Source organism: Denticeps clupeoides, chromosome 3 (assembly GCF_900700375.1).
Source record: "Denticeps clupeoides chromosome 3, fDenClu1.1, whole genome shotgun sequence".
Classification (NCBI taxonomy): domain Eukaryota; kingdom Metazoa; phylum Chordata; class Actinopteri; order Clupeiformes; family Denticipitidae; genus Denticeps; species Denticeps clupeoides.
The window spans coordinates 15,944,037-15,963,470 of NC_041709.1; the positions used below are offsets into that span (position 1 = coordinate 15,944,037).

The following is a 19,434-nucleotide window of genomic DNA, read 5'->3' on the forward strand; positions in this document are numbered from 1 at the left end:
CACATTAATGTGGCAGCACCCACTCGCTATCTATGGTGTCCTGGTCCATCAAGCCTAATTGGATCAGGACTCTATAAATCAGGTGCAAGATCCACGGCATGTTGCCCCCATGGCCCCTGGGCGTCACAACAAATAGTCTTCACATCACTGAATTCTTTAATATCTCTAATTACTGTAGAATGCAGGTTTGTTTCGAAGGTTTGTACATATTTGTTCCTACATAGTTTTGGAGGCCTTTGATTCAATTTTTTTTATTGGACAAATGAAACAAATTGAAATAAACCAGTAGTGAATAAACTAGTGGTGAAACCTGTATGTCCAGACTGCTGTAATGAAAGAAGTTAACATGCATTGTGGCATTGGTATTAAATGCTGAGTAGACTAGGTTGACCTTGATTTTGGATCAAGATTTGCAACGGTGGCACAGATTCTCAGCAGGCAAATGATTTAATTGCAAAGGTGGTAGAGAGGGTTAGACATAGAAAGAATGATCCAGACAGCAGAACGCTGCATCAGATCTGTGTTTTACACTATATGAAAATTATATTGATTCTGCAGTGTAGACCATGACAGTGGACAAAAAAAATAAAAAAAACACTAAACAAGGACAGTTGCCACTACACGTGTTGGACTATTCTTTTTATCTTGGTCATTACCAGACCTGCACTGACACCAACTGCAGACTCACTCTACCCTGGAAGGTGGTTCACTCCTTCCCAAGGTTTCTTCTTTTCTTTTTTCTTTCTCTTATGAGTTTTTAGTGGATTTTATCCTTGTGTGCAGAAGGGTCAAATGTGGATGGTGTCAACTGCAGGGTCTGTCAAAGCCCATTGAGACACACTGTATGATTTTAGTCTATACAAAAAATAAATGTTGTTGTTGTCTTCTGGTTCATAGTGTCTTGCCCACTAGGTTACTACCACTCTTGTGCATCTTTCCCAAATATAACTACACTATAACAAAAAGATGTGTATAACAATAATAGGTCAGTTGCAACCTCACATCACCCTCAATTTAATTAATTTTGCATTTTTAATTTTATTGTACATTACAGAAGAGTAGGAGAGAGATATTTTCTTAGTTTCATTATACAGAGACATAGCCTGGCAACATCATACAAAGCAGAGTCTACTAACATAATTCTGTTGTCACTATGAGGTGGTGGGCTTCCAGTGACACCCCTCTGACACTCTCCACCACTGATTTCAGTGATGAACGATGAAGCAACTCAAGTGGGAAATGAGAGATGCACATTGAGCAAAATTATCAAAATTGATCAACAAGTCTTTTCTGCTCCTGACTGGAGCTTGTCTGTAAATTTCACCAGAGCAGTATATCAAGATTTGTACTCATAAGATTATAGCGAATTTACATTAATTAGATTATTATAACTTTTTAAAAGCCTGGAATGACTTCAGAACATGTATCAAACTAATTAGACAATGTGACCGAGCTGTACATTGCTATGGAATAATCTAGTCAAAACTTCACATATGACAGCAATACGACACACAAACCAACAAGGCCGTCAGTTCCTCTCTACATTGTTTTGAGTGTTGGTGCGCTGTCAATACAACCACCACTTCTTGCACTGACAATGTATTGGGGGTTCAACGGATAGCATTATGTCTAGTTTTAACTATGTGATTTTGATGTTAGTGACAGTGACCAACCAAAATACCTGCAGAAGTTGATTGTCGTTGATCGCCTATTAACCAGAAGACCCAGGTTCAAATCCCGCTTACTCGCCTATGAACCAGAAGACCCAGGTTCAGATCCTGCTTACTACCATTGTGACCCTGAGCAAGACACTTAACCCTAAGTTGCTCCAGGGGGGACTGTCCCTGTAAGTCTTACTGATTGTAAGTCGCTCTGGATAATGCTGTAAATGTAAATGTATCACTAATCACATTATTTTAAAGGCTGTCAGAGACACTGACTAGACACTGGCAGATATGCAGCTTGCAAAATATGTTCATTTTAAAAGTTAACTTTCCGTCACCGCCTGTGTTTTCGATGTACGTACTTAAATGCTCCATGTGTGTCCATGTATATCTGTTTGTAAAGCTTTAAGATTTGCCTATAAGAAGAACGGAAGTGGGAAAGGACTTCCATTGAAAGCTTTGGTATCTAATGCACCATTTTTACAAAGAGACAAAGGCCCATGGGACCAGACCGAAGAGCAGCAGTGGTGCAGAAGGTCAGCGCTAATTGATATGGCTTCAGAGTCCCTCTCTCACGCCTCAGCTTTCAGCTTCAAACAGAGACGCAGGGATTCAATTTCTGGTCGGCCCTTCCTGCAAGACTGTCAGAAGATTGCGCTTGACTGACAGCCCGGCTGAACAGATACACCGTGGGCAGACGTCTCGCTGTCTCCCACCGATTGTCAGGCGGCAGCCAGGGAAGCAAACTGCTCTGGGCTTATCGCGCGCAGGCAGAGACTTTCAGGTATGGGCAGTCCAGATTGAGGTTAGCTTCAAGCCGCTGGCAGGCCTGTTGCGCCCCTTAAGCCAGACACAGCGTGTCCTCGCGTGATCTTTGATCTCTATCTATCTAAGCGGGTCCCAGATGCGAGGAAAAGGACAAAAGAACAGTCTGGAATCGCATTACATTCGGATATTTGCTGCAGGCTGATATTCAGTGTTTCCTGCTTCATTTTGTTCCTCTCTAAATCTCTGTCTCTGTGGTTTAAGCCTCGTTCCACGGGTTCAAAGTTGGAGGTAAGCTGGCAGACAAATGGACAGATTGATGGATACCTGGCTGCTTCTGCTCCTAAAAATGTTCTAGCATTCAAAGGAATGCTTCCGTGGTATTTCCCATTTTATTGGAGCCTTATCTTCTGTTCCTGTGCTAATAGCTTGGAGGTCTCAATGGCGATGGCAGCCAGGAGAACAATTGGCAGAAAATCCCTCTAGAGGAAGCAGCATTACGGGAATCAGGAGGCTAGCGTGGTTAAAATGGCGGCGCTGCTCTCCCCCTCGTGCTCGCTGTCGTTGAGAGCCACGGCACTGCAGATAACCCTACGGAAATTCGTCCTCTTTAACCCGTCGGCCAGCAGGAGGCCGAGGACGGGGCCGCTCTGTACCGCACTCTAAATGAGCCCCCGCGGGAGCCGGTCGCACAGGACCATGCTGCAATCGGCAGGGCAGCCCTGCAACTGCTGCTCCGTCCCTGAGCCATCATGTCGTCCCCCGTGGAGGGCGCAAAATGAGAGCGATGGAGGGAAGAGATGAAGACGAAGAGAGGAGGAGTGAAGGAAGGGAGAGCGAGGCGGAGGAGGAAGTGGAGATAGAGGAGAGAGATGAAATCAGAAGACATCTCACCCTGTGTCCTCTTGACTGATGATCATATGCAGTTCCCAGGTGGTATCCTCTGCGATGGCACTGTGGGGTACTAGCAAGCTGACTCCTTCACGTGCACACACACACACACACACACACACACAGACATACGCATTTTAGCCATCTGTAGAGCCTTATATGTACACACACTGAAACTGTTATGAAACAACATTGAGACAAATATCCTTTAATTCCACTCAACCGAAGGACAGATTGTAAGAGTGTCGAGATTATTTCCCAAAGGTCTTTTCCTGCCAAACAAACGCATTATAACAAACCCAGAAACCATAAAATTACAAGCTATTGATCTCATAGGAGGAACAAAGGGTAATGTAACCCCTGAAGCTATCTGTGTATGCTGACCTCTTTCTCTCTCTCTCTCTCTCTCTCTCTCTCTTGCTCTCTCTCTCTCACACACATACACAGACAAGTGCCTGTAAAATGCTTTTTATGATTTACATAAATAAACAGATAAAATAGGTAAAAGATAAAAATAGATAGATTTGAAGGACAGAAACTACTGTTATTTCTTTAATGATGTTTTATGCACAAACATCAGTAAAGACAGTTTCTTTATTGTTAAATCTTTTAGTTCATTTAAATCCTGAGGACTCCTTCCACCTTACACTAATGAACAAGCCACACACTTTGCACCAGTTTGGAGCAAAGAGACTGTAATTTAATGCAAGATACCCATAGAAGAGAAAGAATAGAGAAAATTGGCAGTTTTGTGTCATTAAATGACCACATAATATGTTAATGTCATTCCTGTTTTACATTTTTAGATTTGCTTCTCTCTCTCTCTCCCTCACTCTCTCTTGCTCTCTCTCTCTCTCCACACACCACCCTCTACTGTCAGAGCCCTTTACCCAATGTGAGAGCAGCACAGGTGACAGCAAGAGAGGTGCTGGTGAGATAGAAAGCAAAGAAAAGAAACTGTCAAACAGAGAGAGGAACTGAAAAGTAGAGAGAGAGAAAGAGAGAGTGGGAGAAGGAAGCACAATCTTAACATAGAAAAAGTTAAAGTCAGTGATAGATTACAATAACAATTTACTTTAGAATCTATTTGAACCGCAAAGTTCAATGAGAAAACTGGAGTAAATCAGAGTATCACTACATTATAAATAACCAATACAATACCATGCTAGATTTTTCTAGATTTTTTTTCTATTTATTCAATGACTGCATCAGGTTATTAATAAAGTTTTTAAAGTTTTTTTTTGTAAAGATTGCCATCTCTTTACCTCCATAATCTAGACTCTTCTGTTTTGGCCCCTCGGTGGTTGAATGAACTTCCCCTTGAGGTCAGAACAGCTCAGTCACTGAGCTCAGTCACAGCTCAAGACCTTCCTCTTTATTGAATATTTAGATTAACTTGTAACCTTCTTATTGTCTAACTTATGTACAGAATCTACAACAAGAGTGAATAAAAAGATTGTATTCATGGTTGGGGGTCCTAATGAACCAGAACTGATCACTTCATCGATGGTAACTTGAAAGTAAGTTGTAAGTCGCTCTGGATAAGGGCATCTGCCAAATACCATTAATGTAAATGTAAATGAGTCAAGATAAAGTGTCCTGCACTGATAAGGGACATACAGTGGGTACAGGAAGTAATCAGACCCCCTTAAATTTTTCACACTTTCTTATATTGCAGCCATTTGCTAAAATCATTTAAATTCATTATTTCCTCATTTTTGCAGATTTATTAACAAAGAAAAACTGAAATATTACATGGTCCTAAGTATTCAGACCCTTTTATGTGAGACTCATATATTTAACTCAGGTCCATTTGTCATTGTGATTGTCATTGTGAAACACTGCAGCACAGCACATGGTGCCACACAATGAAATGTGACCTCTGCTCTTAACCATCACCCTTAGTTAGCGGCGGGCAGCCATGACAGGCGCCCGGGGAGCAGTGCGCTTCTTTTGCTCGGATCAGGATTTGAACCGGCAACCTTCTGATTACCTTCTGGGCCACTTCCTTAACCAATAGGCCACCATTTTTTTTTTTGCTTTCCATGTGTGATTATTCACGTAAATGTGCATTGTGTGCATTTTGATGACACTGCTTTGATGGTTATTTTTCTGGTCGTAAAGTACTCTAAAAAGCACTATTTAAATGAAATATATTACATATATATGCATGAATATAGATGTTTAAATGGAACATGATGTTGTATTGAATCGCATATGATATTTGCTTTGGCAATATTGCATCTAAGCAGTCATGGCAATAAGCCCATTAAATCGAGCTGGAAGCGAGTACCGCCGCAGACTTGCTGAGAGAGAGCATGGAGAAAAGAGCGAGAGGGAGAGGTGGGGAACTGGTGATGGCAGGAGATCCCCAGGGTGTCTTAAATCAATGCTGAACGGCACTGCTGCTGTTCCTCTTGCCTCTCCATTCACACTCACTGCCACACAAAATTACGCTGCGCTGCACCCGCCTCATCTACCGCACCCTCAGCTCCCTGTGTTGTCACTACGCACATCTATCTATTAATCTATCTGATTATTGATCTGGGCCAGAGGTTCACATCAGCATAGCAACTTGCATAACTTACCTGTATTGGGAACCACCAGCCGACCCCCTGCATGGCCAAACACACCATCCGTCCTCAGCAATGGCCTGGAGGTGCAGCTGGGGTTCAGTCCCTGTGGGATCAGCAGGCTCTTCTCCTTCCTGTCCAAGGTCTCCACCGCGCTGCGATCGGGAACCAGGCCCCGCGGGAATGTCTGCGGCGGGGATTTCACGTGGTACTCCGCCCTGTCTGACACACCCAGGGACACCATGAATGAGCTCTGAACTTTGACCTTTAGGTCGGGCAGTGGGTCGAAAAGTGAGGGTTCAGAGATGAGCTCCTTGTCCATGGAATCGGGGAAGCAGATAGGGCTGGTGTAGGTGCGCGACACCGTCAGGTCTGGCTGGATGGATGAGTTCATCAACAGAGGGTTTCCTACAACAGCAAAACAAAAGATGAAAAAATTAATCCTTTCGTGGAATCTTCTAGTCATATAATCATATTGGCTAGACTTTCATGGCCTCACTTGCCTATCAATACCAACATATCTGTCAGAAGACCATCTCCATGGGAACAGGAGTGTCAGAGCCACGCATCCACAACATGTCACTGAACTATGTCACATAAATATGCATATGGAAAGAGGCTGTGACACTGACAAATCTCCACTCTAAGAATACTGACACCTTCACATCTTTCGGAGAAAAGCAGGAGGGGGTTTAACAATCACACCCTTTGACTCCTGAAATCTCATAACTGTCTAAAAAGTGTGACAGATTCATCTGAAGGTCTCACTCTGCGGTTCACAGCAAGAACATGTGGCAAAATGGAAAGATGTGATTTTCAGAGCATGAAGGAGCGCCGCTGGCAGAATTCTAGAACATTCCTTCACCACCGTAAACCTGTTAGTTTTTGGGCTTAATAAAATTATTTTTTCTGTTTTCTGCTCCACAAAGGCTCATATCAGAACAGTGAAGTGTGCAGCTTCTATTTTAGGACACTGATGAGTGGGAAGTAGATGCGGTATTAGTTAAGATTAGCTGCTGGAGAAACGGCTGGCACGTCAGGCGGCGTGTGGAGTAATGGCCAGCGTGGCTCTTTGGGGGAATGGAGTGGTGAGAGGCAGCTTCAGAAGAGCTATCAGATTGAGAGGCTGTTTATCACTTCCTGCTCAGACGGCCGTTTGCCGTGGAGGTTGATGGGTGTCACATACTGTTGAGTTATGGCCATGTCTGGATTGGATGGGGGGAGGAAAGTGGTGGGGTCAGTGACGCCAGATGCCTGGCTGAACAGAACCCATTACAGAACGACACTCGTTCTTCAATCCCTCCATCAACATCCATCTCTCTTATGTGGGAAACAGTGGTAGGTAAGGAGTAAGGAGCAGAGACGATGATGGAGTTGACACAAATTAACATACACAATTTATTTTTAGATATTTGTAAGGACATACAGTGATAGCTAGTAAGATATGTATGTGTATATATGGGGCTATCAAAATTACATTTTGAACATATTAAAATAAATAAATGACATTTGGGTTTTGTTTACTTTCTTTGCAGGGTCTGACCTATGACACAGTCCAAGCCTGAACTACTGAGAAAGCCAAAACAATATTTTATTTACTGGTAAGTTTACTTAAAGAACATGAGCAGATCATCTTTTTCCCCCCTTGTCTTTGGCTAGTGTTAAATGTACAGAAGAGACCTTAGCTCTTAAAAAATATGAATGATTCATTATAATTAATTTATTACAATATGTGCAATCAATTCCTCAGTGGAATACTGGAAATAAATAGAAAACACTGTCATTTGTGTTTGTCTCAGTCAAAGATACAAAGCACACTGATGCTTGTAAACCTTTTCCTAATAGGAAAACAGCAGCACAGTTCTTTAATGGCAATTTATAGCATTTTTCATCCTGGCTGCAGTATTAGTCTTCCTGAGAACGGTGCCCAACATGGCATACAGTGTTTCAATGCTCCATGCAGTAAAAAATGGGCTTTCTGACTATGCTCCCGCCCTTGGAGAGTCTGACCGCTTGTTTTTTTCACTGATTCACTTTTTTTAGTGATTGCGTTCAATCACTGATACAATGACCTTGTCCACCTGTTGTATTTCCAGCCAGCCTCATGTCTCTTGCGCTCATCCAAAACTGCAGAGGCGCCACTAAGGTCCCCTTGAGCAAGGTCCCAGGGTGCCTTTCATGGCTGCTTACTGCTCATTATGGGTGACAACAACAATATTTTTAAACCATCAAAATCCCCAATTTAGAGTTCATCCTTTGTCAGGACATTTGGTACTCACTAAGACTTATATACAGAGCACACAATAAGTTTCGGATTTCTGCTTATTCTTCCTTATCCCCACCAGTGGATCTGTAGATTTTCACAGTGATGATAAGGAAAAGTGAAAGAGTGCGAAATTGGGACGACAGCTGGGTGAAGATAGGGTGCCCGTCATTCTTCACGTCTCTAGCGTGAAGAGGATGGGATCTGGCACCAAGGGGCAGGCTGATATGTGAGACAGCCCTCACTGCTCATCCAAACTTCAAGAGCTGCAGACACAATAGGAAGTGAAACTCCATGCTGCAGCAGAAAGTTGAAGAGGCCACGCAAACGAGGGGGAGGCAAATAACAGAGGACTTCTTCAGAACACAGGCAGGCCTGACAGGGACACTTTTTTTTATTCTGTCATTTTGAATGTGGGTGCTATCTTGTTGACCTTCTTAGGAACAAACAAGTTTATTTATTGCACTGGTGTTGTGGCAAGCTCATAATCATTCACAGCACCACTTGAAATCACTTCGCCAGTGTTTTTAACTTTACAGAAATAAATGATGCTGGCCGTATAGACATTCATATATGCATTTTCTCACAAAGGAGCGATAACACCACATTTAACACACCTGCTCCCCACCTAAAATCTTGCAACACCAATGAGTCATATGACACTGGGGAGGAAAAAGAGCTAATTGGGCACACTTTTGATATTTTCACATAGGGGTCTACTCACTTTTGTTGCCAGCGGTTTAGAAATTTTTGTCTGTTTGTTAAGTTATTTTGAGGGGACAGCAAATTTACACTGTTATACAAGCTGTACACTGATTGCATTACGTTGCATCAAAGTGTCATATCTTTAGTGTTGTCTCAAGAAAAGATATAATAAAATATTTACCAAAGTAGGCGAGAGAGCGCTCACTTTAATAGGTATTGTAAATCATTAAAAGGGAAATTAGTAAGAAGTTAAATTCACTGGCCAAGCAAGACAGTAATAATCAGAATCAGCTCCATTCGCTTATTTCTCTGGCCTATTTCTGTAATTTGCTAGAAAATATTAATGTTTTATTCAAACGTGTTATTCCTTGCAATAGTGTATAATAAGCTAATTCCCATTACATACTTTTTAATTCATATTAACACAAATTTGAAGAAGTACTTTTAAACAAAATGTAGTTACATTAACAGAAGTCTTTGCATGATGGTAATACAAATTTCAAGTGGCCTTAGCACCAATGATTGTAAGAAAAGAGGGTGCTGTGGAAGGACTGTGTTTGTTCACTTTCATGAAATGTTCTAATCTGCTGCGCTTGTTTGCACTGACCCTGGCGAGCCGTCTTGAAGCTGAAGGACTGGAAGCCTCCGGTGAGGGCCGAGGAGTCGATCACGTCCACGCCGTACTCGCTCTGGTTCCGCCGATACAGCATGAAGGCCGCGATTAGCAGCACCATGGTGACTAAACCCACCGCCAGCCCTGAGTACAGAGCCACGTCGTTGTTTCCCTCGATCCCGGCTAAATTCGCCATGACAGAAATAGAGAAAAAGAGAAAGATCACATTAAACACATTTAACAACAAGATAGAAGTTTGGAGACAGCCACGCATCAGCGGAGCATAAACACACATATCAGAGGAGGAGAGAAAAGGTTCCGGAAAAAAGATGATGTGCAGCCTTAGGGGGCAGAACACTAACACACAGGCCAGAACAGCCAAAAAAAAGAGAACGAGGTTTAATGCCGCCCTGCTCTGCACCACGCAAGCACATGGATGCCAACGAAATGTGTCCCAATTGCTGTCATGACTATCGACTTGCACCTGCCTGCCATTCGAAAGAACTGAGCTGTGCACGCTCATTGCTCCATAGGTGCCGCACCCACGACACGATTTATTAGATTAGCTCACTTGCGATTGTTCGGTTCCAGCTGCTCGGTCCAAATCACCAAAACAATTTGTTGAACAGCCGACATTAAAATTGCAAGCGGGAGGAATTGAGAGATGAGCGACCCCAGTGTTTCAGGACAATAGCGTAACTGCCACGAAAACCGCCATGTGGCCTCTGGTGATGAGGGATGTGTTGACAGCAGCAGCAGGAAAAGCATTAGCAGCTATTCGGTCAGGTTAATTGGGAGCTCAGAAAAGTTTGGCAGGAAAATGAATATCTCTCCTCGCTTTCCGGTTTTATATATATATATTTATATATATATTTCTTATGCATTCTGTGTGTGTGTGTGTGTGTGTGTGTGTGTGCGAGAATGCGAGCGCACATTAAGACAGTCGGGGTTGATTGCTGCAGTTGCAATGCTCAGGGAGAGATAAGCGCTGCGACTGTGAGAAAACAGCCATTGTGGGCAGCCTTCGCCACATGACAGAATGTGTGGGACCAATTCATTATGGAGAAATCTTGAGATTATGTGTGTTGGCACAGTGGGATGGAAATGCGGACGAGAACGTGTTCCAAAATACAAGACTGCAAAAAAAAAAGTGATTGTGGAATTTGTGGTTGAATGATGTCTGCCGGTTTGAACCAGTGATTACCCATGATGAAAGGTTCTGTGTGATGATAATTATAACACAGTTCCATGGTCATGTCGTGTCCCACAAGTTATCAGCACTCTGACTCCATCAGATAGATTCTAACGATTGCATCTGCCTAATTGCCCACTGAAGTTGCTTAGCAACAATAACTAGATGAACCATTTTTCACGGTGGAGGATAAATCAGAAGTTTTCTGCTTGTTATTGTCCCGTCAGTGCAACTGTGGAATATGTGCAATAATACACTGCAGCACACCAGTATGACAGAACAAAGTGGTTCCCAGTTCACTTCCTGGAGCCTGTTTAATGAGGATTGGGTAATGGTAAACAGCGTAATAATGCATGTGGCAGGACACTGAAACAGAGGAACATTACTGGGAAACCTGCTGGAGGACTTCCTCTTGTGTATTATTGCACAGTAGCACCACCGCCCCATCACTATTTGTCCCTCACTTTTAGGCAGTTAGGGTAGCCTCAAACTCACCATCAGGCTTGACGTCGTGCAGCAGCTTTCGATCTACAAAGACAGCAACAAAAAGAAAACAAGAGGAGACACATGCGATGAAAGGAAGAAGAGTGCTGCGCCTTTCAGCGTCCTCTTTAATATGGCGAAGGGAGCTGCTTTCAACAACTACTCGAGTCCTGTACAACACAACGTAAAACATAATTAAATACGAGAGAGCAAAGCAAGTTTTAACATGCTGACCTGCGTTGTCAGAGGGGAGAGCGTTTTCCCATACTGATGGGTGAGAGCCTGCCAATTCTTTTATTTAGTTCTTTTCTATTTTGCTGGTTTGCCTCATTTAAGCTTAACTGTCAGCTCTTTTCTTCTTGCAAGAAAGGTGAGAGATGTAAAATGTAAAAAATCTCCTCCACACATAATCTGCCCCCCCATCAAGAAGAAGAAAAAAATCTTACATATAAGCAGTTGTTTGTAGGCTTGAAAGGCAGGGACATAATACAAACCGTTTGTGTTCTACAAGGGGATCCTGTAATGCAAAGCCCAGCACCAGAACATGTGGGGGAGAGTTAACCACCACGCTGCCAAGCTTTAATCCAAGAGTGCAACGTTTGCGTGGAGTCCATCACTCTCTGGCTGCGAACGACTACAGATTCATCTAAAGAACACGATAAGCCTGATAAGTTCCCCCTTAAGCCCCTCAGGGAGAGGCAGGCAGGAGAGACAGATTATAGGAAAGACAGGTGGGGAAAATGAGTGTTTAAAATGGAAATGTTCCCCTTCTCCTCAGTGGAATTGTCAGAACAGGCCTGTCAGCGTCATTGTGTCTCTGTATTCAGCAGACGTGTTTCATTTAACTGCTGATGGCTGTGGTTGCCGTGTTTGCCTCTGCAGATCTATCAAAAGTCGGTCCCCTTCATCTTGATGGCATTTCGTAAGTGGCTGAAAGATCGGAAACTGAAGTATGTTAGACCAGCGGTGATCAGCGCTGAAATAAAGGAACGTGAGGACGATGATGGCAATGACAGGAACAGTGGTGGCCCAATGGTAATGCCAGTGATTGTAAATGCAAGTGGAAAATAGTCCAGCTTATTCTGGCTTGTCCAATCAGGGACCCTGGGGGCCTGCAGATATCCCTCAGAGTAATTTTTTTTTAAATCAAGTTCTGCTCAACCTAAAACAACAAATGACTTTCCTGCCTGGATTCAAACCACTGGCTAATTATTTAAATCAAGTGCAGCTAGATGAATACCTGCAGGACACATGGCCTCAAGGAAGATGGATAAATTTGGCCTAATTTTCAGTGCTGAGTCACTGGCCAATGAGTAGTGCACCACCGATCCATCTTTAGTGTTGGTGATTTCATCATGACCCTGTCCCTGGATAAGGCAGGGTGAATTATAAACAGTGCTTTGTTGTCCCTCAGGGACTTTAATTCGAGTTTTAAGGTCATTGAAAGGAAAGGCAAAAATGAGGACTGTGATTATGGCCATGTGGATCACAATGACACACTTTAGTTTCAATCCACAATGAACTGTTACAGAAACAAGCGATGGTGACAGTTGAAGCAATGATGCTGATTACAATGACAGGGTAATGACTATGTCAATGACGGGGTTCCTGCCGTAGGTTGTGGTCACGTGAGGAAGACGAGGATGACTCACTCTGCGTGCACAGGCCTCCGGTGCAGTTCTCCGTGTCCAGCGCTGCTCCGTCACACAGCTGTCCTCCATGTTTGGGCTCAGGGGCGGAGCAGTCTCTGCTGCGATGTCTCTCACATTCTGTGCTGCACTCCGCCCACTGACTCCACTCAGACCAGCCCCCGTCCACTGATGTAAGCAACAACAACAACCACATAATTTATGCATCTGTATGCAAAAAATATTGACACAATTCAAATATAGACGCAAGTCAAACACTTGACATTTTGCGTGTGTGTAGCAATTATCATAGTATTAGTAGATACTGCATACTTACAGCCCTGTTTACAGCATATAGTTCCCACATTAATATAATGTAGTTGTTGATTTCAGCAACTTGAATCTTTTTGCAATTCTTTCAGAAAATTCTGAAATCTGAACTGCCAACACTCCATCCAACCACAATAAGGCATCAAATAAAGTCTCAAACCCTGCTCAGCATTAGAAAAATGATATGTTGGTGATATGGCTTCCCCATGCTTACTTCTGATGATGAATAACCTTGGTTCTCAAACTGTGGTACCAGGGCTTCTTCAAACAGTACAGCAGGGAGCAATAGCCTAGTGGGTAACACGCTTGCCTATGAACCAGAAGACTAGAAAGTCACAGGTTCAAGACACTTAACCCTGAATAAGGGCCTAATGCTAAATGCCATACATTTAAATGTAAATGGGATTGAGATTATTGTCTGCTGCAGTGCACCTACAATATATGTGTTTGACTGCAAAATATATTCATTGAAGGGAACAACACACAGGACCTCCTGTGTGAACTGACGGTGCTTTCACATCTTAATACGTAATTTTTTCCCGAATTTGAACATTATAACATTTTCCTTTTGGTTTGGATTATTTTCACAAAGGGAAAAATCCAAGCAAAATAAAATGCATCACTCTCTCTCTGCTGATTGGTCAGATGTATCGCCACAACAAAAGTTGAAGTTGAGTTTTATTGTCATTCCAGCTATATAAATGTTAGACAGTACATAGTGAAATGAAACAATGTTTCTCCGGTACATGTAACATTTAAACAATTAAACAAAGTTACATACTGACATAAAGTGCACGTGTGCGACACCAACAAACTGGGCTACATAAGGTGCAAACAGGGGACACACGCAGTGCAAGAATAACATAAAAAAAAACATGTACAATGAGACAGACTGCGCTAAACAGGCGAAATGAATAATAAATGTGTGAAGTAAAATATTGTGTGCAAAATGGAACAGTGCATTAGTAGATGATAATACAGATAGATAATCATAGAATATAACAGAGGTAGCGTGTGTGTGTGTCAGGTGGGGAATCAGTGAGGGTGTCAGTCCAGAGGGGAAAGTCCCTAAGTGTTCAGGTGTCTGATGGCTTGTGGGACGAAGCTGTTGCAGAGTCTGGCAGTGAGGGCCAGAATGCTTCTGGATGGTAGGAAGGTGAAGAGTGCATGTGAGGGGTGTTTAAATCCACATTGCTGGTGACTTGATGCAGCATGTGTGGTAAATGTCCGTTACAGAGGGAAGATGCAGCATGTGTGGTAAATGTCCGTTATGGAGGGAAGAGAGACTCCTTCTCAGCTGTCCTCAATTTCCGCTGTAGGGTCTTGCGGTCCAATGCGGTGCAGTTCCCAAACCAGACAGTGATGCAGCTGGTCAGAATGCTCTCAATGGTCCTTCTTTAGTGAGGATGGGTGGTGGGAGGTGGGTTTTCTTGGCTGTTGAGCTGGTGTTGAGATTCCAGTAGAGGTTCTCCTCTAAATGAACACCAAGGAACTTGGTGTCTCCACACAAGAGCTGTCAATGTTTAGTGGAGAGTGATCCCTCCGTTGTTTTCTGAAGTCAACAATAATTTCCTTCGTTTTGTCCACGTTCAGAAATAGATTGTTGAACTTACACCAGTCCGCCAGTCTTTGCACCTCCTCTCTGTACGCTGACTCGTTGTTCTTGCTGATCAGACCCACCTCAGTCGTGTCATTGGCGAACTTGATGAGGTGGTTGGAGATGTGCATCGCTGCACAGTCGTGGGTCAGCAGGGTGAACAGCGTGGACTGAGCAGACAGACCTGAGGAGCTCCAGTGGTCACTGTGGTGGTGCTGGAGATGCTGTTCCCCATCCGGACAGACTGAGGTCTCTCAGTCAGGGAGTCCAGAGGGAGGTGTTCAGGCCAGCAGGCTCAGCTTCTCGCCCAGGTGCTGAGGGATGATGGTGTTAAGTGCAGCAGGGTCGTTTCATGACTCTCGAAGCCTCTCGAAGCACTTCATCATGACACTGAAAATTTCTGGGTATGGGTATGATGGTGGTGGCTTTGAGACATGTATGAACAATGGTGGTGCTCAGAGAGATGTTGAAGATGTCGGCGAGACAATCTGCCAGATGGTCTGCACATTCTGCTTGTCTGGTCCAGCAGCCTTTCGTGAGTTAACTCTCTGAAGAGTTTTCCTCACGTCCGCCATGGTTAGACACAGCACCTGATCAGTGGAAGGAGGGTTGGATTTCCTCGCAGTCATGTTATTCTCGAATCATGCATAGTCATTCAGTGGATCTGGTAGGGAGGGGTCACTGTCACAGGCCGAGGCTTTAGTCCTATAGTTTGTGACGGCCTGCCACATGCGTCGCATGTCACGCATGGCTCGAGACAGTTTGGCCCTCACTGATCTTAGGGCCACCTCGTCACAGCTCACGTACCTCTGCAGTCATCCACAGCTTCTGGTTTGGTCTTGTTGTGATGGGCTTGGAGACTGTTACGTCATCAGTGCATTTGATGTAGCTGTTCACTGATGCCGTGTAGTCCTCCAAGTTGATGCCGTTGTTGCCGTTGGTTGCAGCTTCCTAAACATTTGCAAGTCAGTGCACTTGAAAAGCAAAGATGGCTCCTGCCGGCCAGGTTCTCACCTGCTGTATGCTTGAATTAGTTTGCAATTTGATTCAAATCAAGACAACCTCTTTTATAGGTCTTGGTGCGGTTGTTTTGATGTTTTGATCAGAGTACGATTACTGTGTTCACGCCGTAAGACAAGAACTGCACCAAAGGGGGGAACACAAAGTTACGTTCGATTCAAGTAAACTAAAGTCTGTGGGTGTGAAAGTGCCATACGTCAAGAGACCTTAAAAGTCATAATGGCAGTACTGGGCTTTCATAGAGAAAATTGTGAAAACCACTGTAGGGTAGCAGATGTACTGGTAATGTACTATTGTACATTAATGTAACAAGTCCATTTTTTTCTGTGCTTCTGGTGCCTCTCACATCAAATCTATTTGGTCCTTTTGTAAAAGCAATAGCATGTACAGAGAGAACAGGGTCAGCATATGAAGGCATCTGCTTTACACATAAAGAGCAAGATAAATAACATATCTAGCTATAAATACCAGGGAATAAAACTGGATTCTCTCTTTCACATTTATCTTTTCACATTCTTGATTTAGTCTGATTCTCCATTGTTAATAAGTTAAACAGTTCATTTAGTTAAACTAAAAGGGTGCCAATCTTGTTGACCTTTTAACTCTTTTCAGCGTGTTTTTGGCATTTATGACAACACTGGTCTTATATTGCGACATTCCTCTCTGACAAAACCTAAATAAAAAGACAATTTACTTTTGTCCTGTTCCATCAAATCTTCTTGCTACCTTAACAACTCCATAGGTTTTCAAAGTTTCCCCGTTCAGGCTAATATAAATGCAAATGATGTATACACATTTCAGCTAAGCCCGAAACAGTCCAATGGAGAAAAAGAAACGGTTTTGTGGGGAGTGTAGATTACATTTGGGGTCGGGGAGGGGTGCCACTTTCCTCAGATAAATTTTCCACCACCAGTTCTTTTTTTGATTGGTGTTGCCGAAGGAACCATAAATTTTGCCAATGTAAACGTGAACTCGGACAGCGGCGATTACACGGCGGATGGTGATAGCTCCCGCTCTCCCTTTCTCGCCCACTCTCTCTTACTCTCTCAGTCTTTCTACTTTGTGAACTGGGAAGTTTTACCTCAGTCTCTCCCCTTTGTGCCTTTCCATTCTACCATTTTTCACCATAATCTCCCACTTCTGGCCCTTTTATCTTGTTTTTTTCTCATCCCTTCTCTGTGTCCTCCAGCTTTGTGGTCTGTGCTTGGGATGTCTTCCCCCTCTCCTCTTCTCTATCCCTTTGTCTCCTTCTCCACTCTGACCAGTCCTAAATTGCCTTTCAGACACCCAACTGAAAAAAAGAGGTCATGTGGCGCATTTTCAGAACTGCTTTTCTCTGACAGGTTCGAACAGATGAACCATAAGTTTCAGACAGCTTTTCTGTGACAGACGAAAAGACCCCGCCAATCCCATCCGTCACACATTAAACCAGTTCTCACGCCTACCCACTACAGATGGATTATCTGGGTGTGTGTTCAATTCCATAACTAATTAATGAGTCATTGCAGAAGGAGACAATAACAATCCATGAATACATATTTTCAAAAGGTACATCTGCAAGAAATAAAAATGTTTAAATGAGAACAGCCTCCATGATGAGCATGATTCACAATTTTTATCATTTCTGGCTGAGTGAGGGCAATTAGATGAATTATTAAGCGTAACATTCTCAGGAAGCATGGCATAGTCATATTTTGAGCTATGTACAGCACTGTCCATTTACATCACTGATTACAGCTGTATTATCTGAGATGTTTACTTTTAATTTTGAGATTATGCATGGTAATAAGACAGCAGAAAAATGGAAGCAGACAAAAATGCAACAACCTTTTATCCCATAATAGTATTATAGTTCATAGAGGGAACTGATCCGATCAATTTTATTATATATGGTTCAATGCCAGACATTTGCATACATTTCTGCACATTTGTTAATAGACAGACATTACTTGTGCATTTCTGAGGTATTGGTGAATTTCAATGCTCCAGCATATGCTGATTCAATTAATCAGCTAATGATCAAGTCCAAGTGAGCTAAATTAAAGAAGCTTAAGTCTCAGACAGTTGAAATTAAAATTACATTTTCATGTTGCTTGGAAACTACTGAATCATGAGACTATATACAAAAGATAATCTCACACTGCAGTCAGTTTTGTTTAAACATTCTCAATCCAGGGACTCACTCAAAGCTTTTTCATTTTGAATTGCAATGCTTGAATTTTGTGTGGCTTTCGTTTACAACATAATTGGTCCAAAAGCTCTGAGCTGACCCACAGCTGACCTTCCATCATTCACTTCCCACATTCACATGTTGTGGCGTTAGCAGCCAACACAACACACCACAACAACCAACAACAACGCACTGCCACAATGTTCAAGTTCAAATAAAAACCATAATCCATTATCTTCATAACTGTAACAGACACGACTGGAGTGTCATCATGATAAAGGAATACAGAATACAGGTGCTAAATGCATTGTCCATACACACATGTCGAGTTCTGGGACATGAGAGGGGATGAGCAGGAACACACAGGCATATATTATATTATTAGGCACTCAAAGCCAGGTCTTCACCCTCAACCTCACCCTCAAATGCAGAGTGAAATTATTCATCGTCTAGCATGAATAATAATTTTCCACCAATGGTGTGAGATGGCGACCATATCCCATACAATATTACCTAATGAAGGATATGCAAACATGTACAGGTTGGCATTTAAACAATCTTGACTTGAGATCATCATAACAATGATAAACTTTGGGCGTTTGTTATCTATATATAAAAAAATACAGAAATAAACAAGAAAAGACACTTATCATCAGAACAGTGGCATGTCAACAGGCAGAAGTACGCTTAGTGCCAGTCTGATAATAGTGCCCACCGTGCTGAATGCCGAGTAGGAGGGGTTCGCTCCAAACCGGTTCTATAATAGCAGCTGTCAGTGGCGAAGTCACACCAGCCATGTGCTCTAGTCTGAACACAAGTGGATAATAAAAAATAACTTCTCATCACTGCTTGTAAGCAAAACAGAGGCCTGCATTCGTCAAACAAAACAACTGGTGTGTTTTCCTGTGAAACATTTTCATTTTGTATTACCTATTTAAAAAAAAAAAAACTTATATTGATTTATGCTGATTTATTGTGGGAATAAAAAGTAATATCGGCCAGCTCAACAAACATGGGAAAAAAGTGAACAGCACAGTAAAGGCAAGATGGATGCATAAATAAGGAGCAATTTTGATTGGCAGGACAAGGTGCTGACGTGAGTCCTTTTAGCCAGAAGATATAGATTGGACTGCGGAAGTAGAGGTCTAGATGATGTATAGAAAGCCTGAATTGATAAGACATCGGAGCTGTTCAGAGCACATTTCCCCGAAAACAATTATCTTTATACAATGCTTAATGAACACCTCACGCCATCTATTCATCACCTGCAGATGCAGCGCATTCCACCGTGTGTATTAGCATAAGGCGCTTATTTGATGCTGCCGCGCGTCCGGTTCTCTCCCTTAATCTCCACTTCTACTCCTTCTCCCCACTGTGATGGAGCGGTTGCAATAAAATATTGTTCGGGGGCATTACTCAAGAGGACAGTAATTATGTACAGTATGAAAACTAGCACAGCGCCAGATATCTAGCAGGATAAAAGCCACAGTGGCAGCCATACAAAGCCCTTAAGTAATATCCAACCAGAGAAATAAGCTTC

At 42.8% G+C, this 19,434-nt stretch overlaps 1 protein-coding gene across 3 annotated transcripts in view; it reads right to left on the reverse strand.

Moving 5' to 3' along the window:
• Positions 1-19,434, reverse strand: part of unc5da (unc-5 netrin receptor Da) — a 147,596-nt gene that overhangs the window by 16,295 nt on the left and 111,867 nt on the right. For 2 of the 3 annotated variants that reach the window (XM_028973413.1, XM_028973415.1), the window contains 5 exons: positions 12,802-12,966; positions 11,162-11,194; positions 9,469-9,657; positions 5,909-6,301; positions 3,324-3,408 (listed from right to left, as the gene is read on the reverse strand). In XM_028973413.1, coding sequence (XP_028829246.1) covers positions 3,324-3,408; positions 5,909-6,301; positions 9,469-9,657; positions 11,162-11,194; positions 12,802-12,966 — 865 coding nt within the window. The remainder of the gene's footprint in view (positions 1-3,323; positions 3,409-5,908; positions 6,302-9,468; positions 9,658-11,161; positions 11,195-12,801; positions 12,967-19,434) is intronic. The other variant, XM_028973414.1, reaches the window with a different exon arrangement.